This window comes from Canis lupus, chromosome 17 (assembly GCF_003254725.2).
Source record: "Canis lupus dingo isolate Sandy chromosome 17, ASM325472v2, whole genome shotgun sequence".
Classification (NCBI taxonomy): Eukaryota; Metazoa; Chordata; class Mammalia; order Carnivora; family Canidae; genus Canis; species Canis lupus.
In genome coordinates, this window is record NC_064259.1 from 30,720,086 (window position 1) to 30,733,948 (window position 13,863).

The 13,863-nt window shown below is 41.8% G+C and overlaps 2 protein-coding genes across 4 annotated transcripts in view; one reads left to right on the forward strand and one right to left on the reverse strand.

The window, feature by feature from the left end:
- Positions 1-11,239, reverse strand: part of HNRNPLL (heterogeneous nuclear ribonucleoprotein L like) — a 39,653-nt gene extending 28,414 nt beyond the window's left edge. For 2 of the 3 annotated variants that reach the window (XM_025454137.3, XM_025454136.3), the window contains exons 1-2: positions 10,897-11,239; positions 123-241 (exon numbers count right to left, since the gene is read on the reverse strand). In XM_025454137.3, the coding sequence (XP_025309922.1) occupies positions 123-241; positions 10,897-11,094 (317 nt within the window). In that variant the 5' untranslated portion in view covers positions 11,095-11,239. Of the gene's footprint in view, positions 1-122; positions 242-3,610; positions 4,662-10,896 lie in introns of those variants that run through there. The other variant, XM_025454139.3, reaches the window with a different exon arrangement.
- GALM (galactose mutarotase) overlaps positions 10,661-13,863 on the forward strand; it is a 109,978-nt gene continuing 106,775 nt past the window's right edge. Inside the window, exon 1 of the mRNA XM_049095703.1 lies at positions 10,661-10,737. The gene's annotated coding sequence lies outside the window, so the exon portion shown is untranslated. The remainder of the gene's footprint in view (positions 10,738-13,863) is intronic.

Genomic DNA, 13,863 nt, shown 5'->3' on the forward strand with positions numbered 1-13,863 from the left:
GGAAATACACTCACAGGCAAACTTAATATAAATTATGGTTAAACATCAAGGATTGTAGCAGGCAAGCAAGGCTTGTTTTACCATACTGTTTTCAATCTGCACAAAGTCCCTATGAGCCTTACCATATTGTCCCAAATTTCTCCAGAGCCTCCACAAGGTCTGCTTCCACCACAGATTCACAGAGTCCTCGAACATGGACAACAGGTGAAACAGAAACTTTATGATGACTTCCACCTGCCTCCTAGCAAGAGAAAATAATTTCTAGTTAAAAACTTCATTTTTAAAAGATCTTATTTATTTGAGAGAAAGAGAGCACTACACGCACGCACACAAGAGCAGGGGCCAAAGGAGAAGGAGTAGCAGGCTCCTTGTTGAGCAGGATCCCCCAGGATCCCCCAGGACCACCAGGAGCCAAAGGCAGGCGCTTAACCAACTGAGCCACCCATGCACACCTAGTTAAAAACTTTAAAAGTCTAAATTGCATTTTGGTAAATTCAATTCTGCATTAAAAAGCAAACATTAAAAAAAAAAATCCAAACCAAACTGCATTCACAAGTTAGCAAAAGGACCTAAGAATAAAATCATCAATTAAATGTTTGGCATGAAAATTTTGATTTCTTAAAAGGTAGGATTCTCTAATAAGTACAACATAATAACTTATTTCAACTTCAATCTCCAAAAAAATTTTAGCAGATACGAAGTATGCTATGACTGGAATTATATGTTATACTCATAATTTTATAGTTTCACGTCCATAAAATCAAAATCTCAAGTAGTCCAAATGAACAAAACATTTTAATTTTAAATGTTTCTTTAACATAAAGATTATAAACTTTATTTATATCCTCTTTTGTTCTTAATTGGTTACCTAGTCCCACTATAATTTGAAGTTACTTACTTAAGCAGTACAATCACATTTATACAAGGTACCTCTCTATTGACAAACAAGTATCACTCAAAAATGCAAGCCTCCCAGGGCTTCTAGAGTACTGTATGTCTTGGAGTACACCCAGCAGACAGTTTTAAATGTAAGTAAACGGACTATATTTAAGAATTACTTGGGCAGCCCTGGTGTCTCAGCAGTTTAGCGCTGCCTGCAGCCCAGGGTGTGATCCTGGAGACCCTGGATGAAGTCCCAGGTCAGGCTCCCTGCATGGAGCCTGCTTCTCCCTCTGCCTGTGTCTTTGCCTCTCTCTCTCTCCTCTCTGTGCATTCTCATGAATAAATAAATAAAATATTTTTAAAAATAATAATAATTACTTTGTAAATGAAAACAGCTTTCTCACCTGCTTAGTCAAGTTCTATTAAGACAAAAATCTGTATTAACAACTAGCCACTGGGCATCTCTCTTACATCACTTCAGAAATGACTTCCATATATGATCCATACACACAGAAAAAAAATCTATTAAATAAAAAGCTTTTTTCTCTTACAGACTAACCTAAAAGCACAAATGTTTTACCTTTAAAACTTAAGAATCATGTTAAGAAAACTAAATCTCTTTATGGCTAGTTTAAAATATTCACCAATTTCTCTTTACTATAAAGACTGTTAGAAAAATATAACAGTCTAGTGCCCTGCCAATAAAAAAGTTACATCATGGTTTAAAGAGCTGATTTAAATATATAAATTAACCATGGGACTACTCTCTTACACTATTTTTTTTTAATTTTTTTTAAAATTTATTTATGATAGTCACAGAGAGACACAGAGAGAGAGGCAGAGACATAGGCAGAGGGAGAAGCAGGCTCCATGCACCGGGAGCCCGATGTGGGATTCGATCCCGGGTCTCCAGGATCGTGCCCTGGGCCAAAGGCAGGCGCCAAACCGCTGCGCCACCCAGGGATCCCACTCTCTTACACTACTGTCAAATTCAACAAATAAATTCAGTCCTCTCCAAATACTAATAACTTGGAATTTCATTTGAATTGCTTATGCTGAGTCTTTTCTATGGTCAAGTAGATATTCATTATACACCACTAAGTTTGAAAGGAATAATTCTGATTGTATACTATGCAACCAAACACTCTATTAACAACCTTAAATGAACTCTGCCCAAGTAAAGTTCAATAACCAAATGTACCTTAACATCAATAAGCTACTAAATATAACTGGACAACAATTCAGAAAAAAAGCTCTAAACCATACATATATTTAAAGTTTAAGTTAACAAATTTTACTCTAAAAATAATGCAACAGTAAACTTCAAGAAATAAGACAGTCATCTCGGTCCTTAAAAATCAGTTGGCGGGGATCCCTGGGTGGCACAGTGGTTTGGCGCCTGCCTTTGGTCCAGGGCACGATCCTGGAGACTCAGGATCGAATCCCACGTCGGGCTCCCTGTGTGGAGCCTGCTTCTCCCTCTGCCTGTGTCTCTGCCTCTCTCTCCCTCTCTCTGTGTGACTATCATAAATAAATAAAAATTAAAAAAAAAAAAAAATCAGTTGGCGAAGGTAAATGTGCAAAGGAAAACTACATTGGCCAAGGCTCTTCAAAAAGTTAGCATGAAAAAATAGTGGAAGATCTTAGATTAAGACTAAAGAGAGACAACAATCAAAGGTAATACCTTAGTCTTCATTTTATAACAGATAAAAACTGCTATGAAAGATATTTTAAGGACAATTGGAGAAATTTAAATACAGATAGGATATTATATTATGTAACAGAACTATTTATTGTCTTAGGTACCATTATGATAATGGTAATGTTGATGTGAAAAGAATATCCTTATTCTTAGGAAAGCTGGGATATATTTAGGGATGGATTGTCATGATGTGTGCAACTTACTTTCACAGTTTAGGGGGAAAAATGTATATGAGTATGGATATACATGTACAGAGATAAAATCTCAAATGGCAAAATGTTAAGAACTAGGTAAAGGGCATATGTAATTGGATTATTTCCCATAATAAAAAATTGGAAAATTATTTTATTATATAATATTTAAGGTCTACAATAAGGTATGAAGAACAATGTAGTCATTAATTCACCACCCGGTTTAACAAATAAAACACTACCAATCATCTGAATATGTCTCCTACCTCCCTTCCCATCATGGATAACCACTACCTTGAATATAATGGTAAAAAATATGACTATTTTCAAATTGATCTTCTCACAAAGAAGTGGATTATAGGACCAATTTTTTAAAATCCCTCAAAAATAACTGCTGTTAATATATTATTATTTAATTTGTTTTCTAAATGGAACAGTTCAAGACTTAAGTCATTCTTCTGAAGCTGGAAGCAATTAAATAGGGACGCCTGGGTGACTCACGGTTGAGCATCTACCTTCGGCCCAGGGTATGATCCTGGAGTCTCAAGATGGAGTCCCCCATCGGGCTGGGCTCCCTGCATGGCGCCTGCTTCTCTCTCTGCCTATGTCTCTGCCTCTCTCTCTCTCTGTCTCTCATGAATAAATAAAATCTTTAAAAAAAGATTTGGCAAAGGCTATTAAAAAAACATTTTTAAAAAATACTATTTTTTAATGCTATTAAACATACTTAGGGGGAAGATACAATTATCTCAACTTCAAGGCAGAAAATATATCATATCCCCCTTGCATTTCTCTTATCCCCACTAATGAATCTTCCATTCATGAGTTTATCTACCTTGATAGTTCTCCAATCTTTAGATCTCTTTTCTTGAACTTCACATTTTTTCATCCTTTGTTTAAATAAAAAAAAAGGAAAAAAAAAACCCTGGGATTGTTTCCAAATATAAAACCAATCAATATATTAGTGACATCTTTTCAAACAATATTTTCACACGCCCCCCTTTTGTTTTTTTGTTTTTTGTTTTGGGTTTTTTTTAAAAAAAAGAGAGAGTGTGTGCGCACAGGTGTGTGAGCATATGTGCAGCAAGCAGGGGAAGAAGGGGCAAAATCTTAAGTAGGCTCCACACTCAGCACAGCAGAGCCGGATGTGGGACTCAATCTCACAACCCTGAGATCATGACCCAAGCCAAAATCAAGAGTCAGTTGCTTAACCTACTGAGCCCACCCTGGCGCCCCCTAAAACTTTTCTCAAATCAGTATTTTCTTATCTCTAGCTATGCTATACACTGGTGATAAGAAATCTGAAATCATCTGTACAACTTCTTTTACTTACCCTAAAATTACCTCTTTAAAGCATCATACTATGAATCTAATTTCTAAATTGGTAAATAAATATTATTTACCCTACCCATGTATTTACATTTTGATCATGTCTTCTCCAGTTCAGTTTTTTTTAAACCTTTCTCATACAGAAGTCCAGTCTTTCCATTTCAAATATTTAGTTATCTAGATTCCCTCCTGATCTATTTGTCGATTACTTATCAGACTAAAAACAGTAATTCAAGTAGCACTCAGCAAATGAAGCCATTGCTGCACTTTACATATACCTTTTTTTTTTTTATCACCCTATCCCTTCTTTAGCCAAACTTTGTCAACTATAACGGAGGCATTATTTTTTCCCTTTGCAGGCTACAGACCAGTCTAGTCATAACCATTCCAAACTCTCAGTCCCGTGAAGGCTATCTCAAGTACCAACTCTAATAATACCAACTTTAAGTGCTAATTTTGACTACTGCTGATTGAAGACCATGCTCTATTGAAGAGAAGGGAAGCTCAGGAGAGTATAGATGAAGCTTCTACCTGAGAGTCCTGAGAGGACTAGGAAGGGCCCATAACGTCTCTTCACATAGTAAAGCAACAATTATAAATTATAAACCAGTAAAGGCCAGGCACAACATCCTTATTAGGCTTTGTTTTCCCAACATCTTCATGCACAACACATGTTTAACAACACAAGAAATGCTAAACAGCAGCTGAACAACCCTCTTCTGCCCTCTTATATAGTTAGAGGATTAAAAAAAAGACCAACCTCAAATTCAATAATTCAGTCCCCAACACCAGACACAGAACAACTGCCAAGAGATTATCTAGCTTCTCCTTACACACCTCCAATGACAGGAAACATACTACTCATGAGACAATCCATTAAATCTTTAGAAAATTCTTCACAATATGCATCCAAATCTGTCTCTCCATAGTTTTGTATCCAAAATGACCTTTGAAGTCAGACCAGCGTCTGAATCTTTGGACATTCATTGGCTCAGTGATCTTAGACTAATTAACTTTTTGAGCTTCAGTTTCACTACTAAAAAAAAAAAAAAACAACTCTGATCACATAAGATTACAATAAATGGGACAACAAATATAAAATGTCTAGCATAGTTGCAAGATATAGTTATTTAACAAGGGTTCAAGAAATATTAAATGGCACCCCTACCCTGATATAGTTATTTAACAAGAGTTCAAGAAATATTAAATGGCACCCCCTACCCTTATCTACATTTCCCTTTTCTACATGACAACCTTCCAAATATTTGTAATGATTGTTCAAATTACACCTAAATATACCCTTCAGGCTACACAGCTCCAGATTCTTCTGTCATTCCTCTTATAACGTGATTTCAAATGTCTTTTCCATGCTGGTAATCATTCTCTGGATGAATTAGAATTTATCAACATTAAAAAAAAACACAATCAATAGATATTTATATTTCTTTTACTTTGGATACTTCATACAAACAAAAGACAAAGGGGTTTTAAGGGGCAGCTGCAAATATTTTTTAATTCACACTATGCTTAGAGTTAACTACATAATTTTTCTTACTAAATAAATTACACCTCTTTACTTTTTTCTTCTTCTTTTTTTTTTTTTTAGAGAGGAAGTGAAGTGGGGGGAAGGGCAGGTCAGTATAGGGAATCTTAAGAGGGCTGCAGGAGCCCACCACCCTGAGATGATGACCTGAGCCAAAATCAAGAGTTAAACACTTAACTGACTGAGCCGAGGGGCCCCTTTCTTTTCTTTTTTTTAAAGAAATACAGATCCAAAATATGGGAAACCCTTTAATTTTCTTATCTAAAGTTTTTAGGTACATTTGATCACATAACAGAGCTATGATTAAAAAGAACAGCCGTACTCAAATAACTTTTTAAAAAAATCTTCATTTTGCTCGTGTAGTAGAAATTATTTGGGTTGCCTACCTAGAGCCCCGTCCCCTTCTTCTAGTTAAACACATACACACACGCACACACTTGGAACTCTTGTTATTCCACCAGTGTTCTCAATCACACAATCATGCCTGCCCAATTTCTGAGGTAGCCCAGTGATTAGATGCAGGGAGAACAAAGATTAAAAGTGTTGATCAGAAGGGATACATATGGACACTGAGGAAGAGAGTGTTCTCTATTTGCTAGCGCTAAGAATGTAAGTCTAGCTTTATAACTACACAGAAGATATAAAGCACACAGAATCAAGTCACAATGACATCACCTAAATCCCTAGATCCAGCCATGCCTGAAACCACCACCACAACTTGGCTTTCCAGTTACATGGGCCAGTAAAATTCCCCACGTCTGCCAACTTTTTGTTTTGCTTAAGCTCACCTGAACTGTTGCTGTGGCTGCAACTGCAAGCTTTGAAAGTTGTATCCAATTTCATAGAGGCAAAAAAAAGAAGTACTAAAGATGTAGAATCACAGATTTTTAGATATGTAATTTTTTTTCTTATATCCCCATCAGTGAGAATAGCATCTAGCACACAAAAGGTGCTCAAGTATTGTTTTTTGATGAATTAAGAGATCACAGTGATCATCTAATCCAACCTCCCCATGTGATAGTTGAGTTCCAGAGAGGTTAAGTCACAAAGCATGTTGGTAGCAGATCCAAGACAACTGCCTTGGTTGGGCTTATGGCTCTATTAACAGCTCTTTTCACTGTTATGTACTAACATGATGAAATATAGTCACTTGTTAAAACCAAAAGATAGCAGGGACGCCTGGGTGGCTCAGCAATTGAGCATCTGCCTCCAGCTCAGGGTGTGGTCCTGGAGTCCTGGGATCAGAGTCCCACATGGTGCTCCCCTCCTCGGGGAGCCTGCTTCTCTCTCTCTGTCTCTGCCTCTCTGTGTCTCTCATGAATAAATAAAATCTTTAAAAAAAAAAAAAAAAAGATAGTAAAATCTACTACTTTTCACTTCTTTCCTAATATCAGGCCAGAAAATCCTCACGCTACTACAGCAGCTTAGCTAAAGGAGACAGGGAACACTATTGCTATAGAAGCCTCAAGACTTTGGCACTTCCCTCCAGGGCACACATCCTTTAACTTTTTTATTGCCCAGGGTATAGTTACCATGCTCACTGTCAGCCTCTAAACTTTTCCTGTGGGAGCTAAGCTAACAAAGTGACCTCATCTCCTCTCCCATCCCACATTCATCCAACAAGCCATCATAATATTCCTATGCATCTTTGTAATTCAGATCCTTAAAGTATAGTAGTGTATCATAAATTCAAACTAGATTCTCTATATGATATATATCACTAGGAAATCTTAGGATCTACATTTTTATCTTGGCATTTTGCCATCTTGTAAGTCTATTTATTAAAAAGTTGAGAAATAAATTCTCACATCAGCAAACAAACCACTTTAACAATCTGATTTGCCTGTTTACTCACCGGCACAATACAGTGAATGAAAAATTTAAAAGCCTCCAAAATGAATTAGCACTCTATAAATGTTTTTTGATACCAGTCTTTTATAAAAGATCTTTTCTATGTAATCTCCCAATTTAATTCCTCAACTGGTTTTGCCAAGTAAAGTCCTAATATTTGTAAGTCAAACTGCTTTTTTAAAAGTAAGCAGATATGAATGCCTGGGTGGCTCAGCGGTTGAGCATCTGCCTTCGGCTCAGAGTGTGATCTCTGGATCGGGAATCGAGTCCCACATGGGGCTCCCTGTAGGGAGCCTGCTTCTCCCTCTGCCTCTCTCTCTCTCTCTGTGCTTTTCACGAATAAATAAATCTTAAAAAAAAAAAAAAAAAAAAAAAAAGCAGATACAGGGGTGCCTGGGAGGCTCAGTTGGTTGGGCATCTATCTTTGGCTTAGGTCATGGTCCAGGGTCCTAGGATTTGAGCCCCCACATCAGGCTCCCTGCTCAGCAGGGAGTCTGCTCCTGCCTCTCTCTCTGCCTATCCCCTCATACTCTGCTTTCTCTCTCTTATACTCTCTCTCAAATAAACAATCTTTTAAAAAAATAAAGCAGATACAGAAATGTACCATTAATATGATCTTGAAGGTCATGACTGCTAAATTTAAGACTACTCACTCTACAAGAATAAAGTAATTGTATAATACATAGCACAAACCTCCATAATCCAGCTTTGTGCAACAATGCAGTCAAGTGGATATGAAACACTCTAGGAATTTTTGATCTTCAAATTAAGTACAAGAAGCCATAAATCTAAAGTATCTTATTTCTCATATCCAAATTCATTTCTTCTTTTCCTAACTCATTTGTCTATACACCTTAAAACAACATGATCATTCACAATGATCAATTCATCTTTAAATTATAAGTATTTATAAAAATACTCATTTTCTTTCTTTTTAAAGATTTGAGAGAGAGCACACACGAGAGGGGAGGAGCAGAGGGAGAGGGACAAGTAGACTCCCAGCGTAGAGCTTGAGGGGGGACTCCTTGATCTCACAACCCTAAGATTAGGACCTGAGCCGAAATCAAGAGTCAGACATTTATTGAGCCACCCAGGAGCCCCATCACTGCTTTCCTAATTACGGCAGTCTTTAAATCTAATCATTTTTAAAGCACTCATGGAAACTTAATTATCCAAAGCAAAATAATGTAAATCTTTGAAGTCTTTGCATCTTACAAACCTCCAACTGGAGTGGAAAAGCTTGATTATTATTGTATCTAATCTACGTTTACTGTTTTTAACAGTTTGACCACCAGGTATTTATTTCTTCTATGGCTGGAGGTTGAGCCAAACCCATTTCAGTTAGATGAATTATCATATTTCTGGCTGATGACGCACTAGACATTAAACTTCTATCTAGGGAATGTCTATCCTAATAAAATTTTATTATGTACAGGTTTCCATAGTTGCAATTATTTCAAAATAGTACCAAAAATTACACGAATAAAAAAGTTTAAAGACAGGAAAAATAAGCCTTCATTAGATTTCACAGTACAGTATTGCATTCTACAGTTGAATAAAAGCAATTCACTCTCCCCTAAGAAACAAAACTGTAAGATAAACAAAAATTAGAATTTTTAACTTAATCTGCATATGTTAGTTCCTGCCTGGGTAATTTAAAAGCGGCATTACATTAATCACTGAACTACAACATCAGGTATGGAAAGATTCAACTTTTTATATTTTACAGACTAAGCAAATTCAAGAGTAGTAGTTAACTGACTTTCCCAAAGGCACATAGATTGTATGCTAGCTAAGACTTCTGACTCTCCTCAAGCCTTGCCCAGTGCAATTTCCACTGCCAGATCCAATTCACTTTGGATATGTTAATTATATATTATTTTCTTACCAACATCCAAAATAATACTATTGCCCTAATGTTTAATCAATTTTTCAAAAAAAATTTTTTCATAAACAGATTAAAGTATCTTCCCAAGACACTGAAGGGAGATATTTCATGCTGCTATGCAAAAAACTCAAGACTTTTGGCAAAAGAAATACACTGATCCATGAGATCCATCTAAAATATCAGTTACAATATTCCTGTTTCAATTCCACAGTGGAATGGTCTTTGAACTGAAACTTTTAAGAAAACATGCATTTCTTTTATTCGCATGTTCAAGTTACATTCTGAATATTCCAAATACCTAGGCACAAAAATCAAAAGCTATTATTTAGCCAGGAGGAGACATTTATTTAGAAGAAGAAAAAGTTCCTTTTTTTCTAACGTGTTGAAACCTGTTTGGTATTTGGAAACTCTAACACGGACTACTTGACCAGAATTTTTTACGTAAAAATTCAAACTATTACTAAAGACTTAAATAATTCGCCTCTTATAAAAAGTGAAAACATCCTAAGTAGAATATGTGTGCACAAAAAAAAAAAATCACAATTGTGTTAAATGTTTGAAGGACATCTAGGCTATTATTAAGACCCCTTAAGGGCACCCAAAAAAGGGCGACAACTTGCTTTGCTTTGTTTCCTTAAAGTCATGCAACTGAAGCCGAGTTACTACTACTAGCTGCGGACCAGACGACTGTTCACATTCCTTCTGCCTCCAGCTAACAAGAGCAACAAGAATGCAGGAATGTGTGTTTAAGGCAGAGTTCTGTTCCTCCTTTCGTGGGGCAAATGTGCCACGAGCAAACGGCCAATGAAGAACTAAGGCGATTTTACGATTTTACTTAAAAACAAAGGCGGTGTTAAGACCTTACCAACACTTTTTTTTTTTGGAAAAAGGCATGCACGCGCGCGCCATGCCTGCCAAGAGTGAACATTTTGAAATTAAACCTCCAGAACTGGGGTGCGAGCGCCGGGGCGCGACCTGTCAGCGGGTGGCGGCTGTGCTCGGGGCCCAGGCGGAGAGGGACCCCGGCCGAACCCACGCAAACCGTCCTGCGGCCGAGCCGGGCGCGCGGATGCTGCGGGCTCGGCGGCAGGAGGCGGAGACCGAGGGTCGCGCCGACGCCCGCCCGCCGGCGGAGTTGAACTAACAAAGAGCAAGCGGCGCTCGAGCGGCGCTCGGGAGCCCCCCGGGCGCGCAAGCAACGCCGCCCCGCCGCCCCCGCCCCCGCCCCCGCGCCCGCGCCCGCGCCCGCCCGGCTCCCCTCCCCGAGTTCGGGGCCGGCGGACGACCGCGCGCGCGCGCGGGGCCTGCGGCCAGGCCGGAGCCGGATTCGCGGTCGGGATGCGCGAAACAGGTAGGGCAGACAGGCTAATCCCGGCCGGCCCCGCGCAGCAGCAGCAGCAGCAGCAGCAGCAGCAGGGAGGGGGCCCCGGGCGCGCGGAGGGCCCCGCCGCCCGGCCCTGCTTCCCCGGGAGCCGCCAGGCACCGCGGACGGGGCGCCGCGCTTTGTTACCGGCTGAGAGAAGCTCCGGCCGGCGCCGCCGCCGCCGCCGCCATCGCCCCCGCCTCGGGGCGTCGCTTCCCGGCGGTTCTCGCCCTCTTCGGCCGAGTAGTCGATCTCCCCCTCCTCGGTCTTGAGGCGCTTGGCCTGGCTCTCGTACTCGCGGTCCTCCTCGTAGGTCTCCCTGGGGGAGGAGGAGGAGGAGGACATGGCGGCGGCCGGAGGGACCGGCGGGCGCGCGAGCGGGTGGGGGTGGCGGCGGGGCGCGGGCCTCGGACGCCGCCGGCCGTCCCCGCCACTGGCCGAGCCTCTCGAGCGAAGGGCCGCGCTGCCGGGCGGGCCGCGGGAGCCGGGCGGGCGCAGAGGGCGGGCGGGATGCGGGGGGCGGGGGGCGCCCCAGGAGGAGGCTCCGGAGCGGCCGCTCCCCTTTATTACGGAGCCCACATTCAGCCTCTCCCTCCTCCTCCGTCTCTGCTTCCAGCCCCGGGGAGCGAATCTAAGGATGGGGACGCGGCCGTGGCTTCCGGTCTTCCCTCCTCCCCTAATCCGCTCCCCGCCGCCCAGGCCGAGCCTCCGCCCCCGCCCTCGCGGCCGCCGCGCAGGATCGAATCCAGCCGCAGCCCGCGGGAAGCGCCCCCCGGCCTGGGCCCCGCTCCCCATTGGCAGGCGGAAAAGTCGACCGCGCTTCCAATTGGCCGCACGGACTGTTCGTCAAGAGCCGCCCACGGCTCGGCCCCGCCCTCCTCCCTGCGCCGGGCCGACTCGCCGCTGGCCTGCGAGTCCCGAGCGCGCAACGCTCGCCGCGCGCTGCCCGGGAGCCGTTGCTGCGCGGCGGCCGTTAGCGCCGCTGGATTCTCTCGCGCGCCGGAGCCGGGCGTGGAGGGATCCCCAGCGGGCCTCGAGGCGTGCAGGGGAGCCGGGGCTGCGGGTGTTAACCGCCCTCCCGCTAATTTAAATGCTCTTATTCTCTTGACAAGAGGGTGGGGAAAACCTCTAAACTCCCTGCAGAGAGAGCTCGCACAGCCCTTAAAAACTACAGAGGCCGACGGGAGGAGAGGGTTTTTGGAACCATGAAAGTAGGCTTCTCTCTCTCTCCCTCTCTGTTGTGTGCAAAATCGGATGAGAGTGGGTGCACCCTCTCCCCGCCCCTCACTAGATATTTCGAGATCAGCGGTCTACATTTAGCAAGGCGCAGGTGGACGTCAGTGCGACCCGTGATAGCGTTTGTCATCTAGGCCTCTCTTTCCTGACACTTAGGGGGGACTGCTGTGTGTAAATTCCTGGGTTTTAGATCTTCCGTGCGATATGTCATCCTTCATCCCAACCCTTTGCTCTCGGGCTGATGAATCTGTTTCAACGTTATCGTTTATTTTTGAAAGATACAGAAACTTAGGAAAATTCTGTTTCTCCCTCGGGCCAGGACTCCTTTCGTTCGTGGAGCCCCGAGGACTCTTCCAAGCTTCTACTTGCTGCTTTCTCTCTCTCTCTCTCTCTCTCTCTCTCTTTTTTTTGCAGGGCCCTTTATACTTCACCTCTTAGGGTGTTCTGTTTTAAAGACTAGAAACGCTTGAAGACGAACTGTGCTGTTTTTTTGTTTTTTTCCTCACCTGCTGTGCAGATCCCTGGCATAAGTTAGATACTCAACAATGCGGAGTGAGTGGTCCTTGGGAAATAAAGGTCCAGTATCTGTCAGGAGAGAAACTAGCAAATCTAATCCAACCTAACTGCCCTCTGTGACTTAACCCCCGGAGGGTTGCCTGGGATAGAGACCCTTAAGTGTTTCCATTGTCTTTATCCTTCCATGCTCTTCTAAATGTGGCTCTTCCTTTCCTAACCTTGTGGATTGTTTCCTCCTCCCACCTTGTTCTCCCTCATTTCCAAAGTTATTTCCTCCAAAAAAGCCATTTTTATTTATTGCTGGCAGTGCTTTAACACACACTGTTTTTTACTTTATAATTTACACTGCCTGTCATTTTGGGGGGGAAAAATGCAAGCTTTTCACAGCACCATAGAGCTTATAATCAAATTTGTGTGCAGCTGCAAGTGTACACTGACAGAACTAAAAAAATGTTAGAAATTTATTTTTTAGATTAAGATAGAATGGAAGTAGACAAAAGAAATACCAAAGAGGGAGCTGCAGTGCTGGCCACATGAGGAAATATTACCGACAGAGCATTGGGAAGAATGAAAAGAGCCAGAAAGAAGGCCTTATCCAAACTTTCCAAATATTTTATAGTGATAGTGAAAATATTCTCAAAGCCTACCTCCAACTCCTAGATTATACCAGGTTAAAATTCAAGTCTCACGCCAATCCAGAAGGAAACCCAGCCTTGCGAAACCTTGCAGTTATACTCTGTTTACTAACAGAAGGTGGGAAGGAATATGTACCAGCATGAAACTTGGTTCTTTTTTGGAATAGGTCACATCAAACTGCTCAGTAAAAAAAAACCTGAAGACGTGAAACATAGTCTGTTTAAAGGACATCGATCTGTACATTGACCACAGGTTATCTGTGAGCTTATTGCTGATAAGTTGTTCAGTGACAAGTCCTTCGATAAGGAGAATGCTAGCTAGCTAATCACTCTACCATGAGAAGAGCTAAAGAAGGAGGGTATAAATTATACTCTGCATGATTTAACTTAAATGAGATAAATTACACACCTCCCAGGAGCCAGAAATGCCTAAGAAACCCAGTAACAGCTCCTAAATGCCCTGACCATCTGGAATTTCTTTTGCACTACATCTAGCCTCAGGCCTTTGGCTGATTGTCTGAATGCTTGATTGGATTGGATGCTCTTGATTAGGATAAGAAACAGCCATGAACTACCATTACCACAACTCAAAGTGGATTCAGAGGCTCTACTAGAATGGGAGACAGGTCTAGAGCAGCCCTGGGGAAACTGGAAACTGATAGTCAAGGTCCTTTATAATCTAACCCTGAGTTGCTATTTAGTTTTAAATCTCAGTACTGAGTGTAAT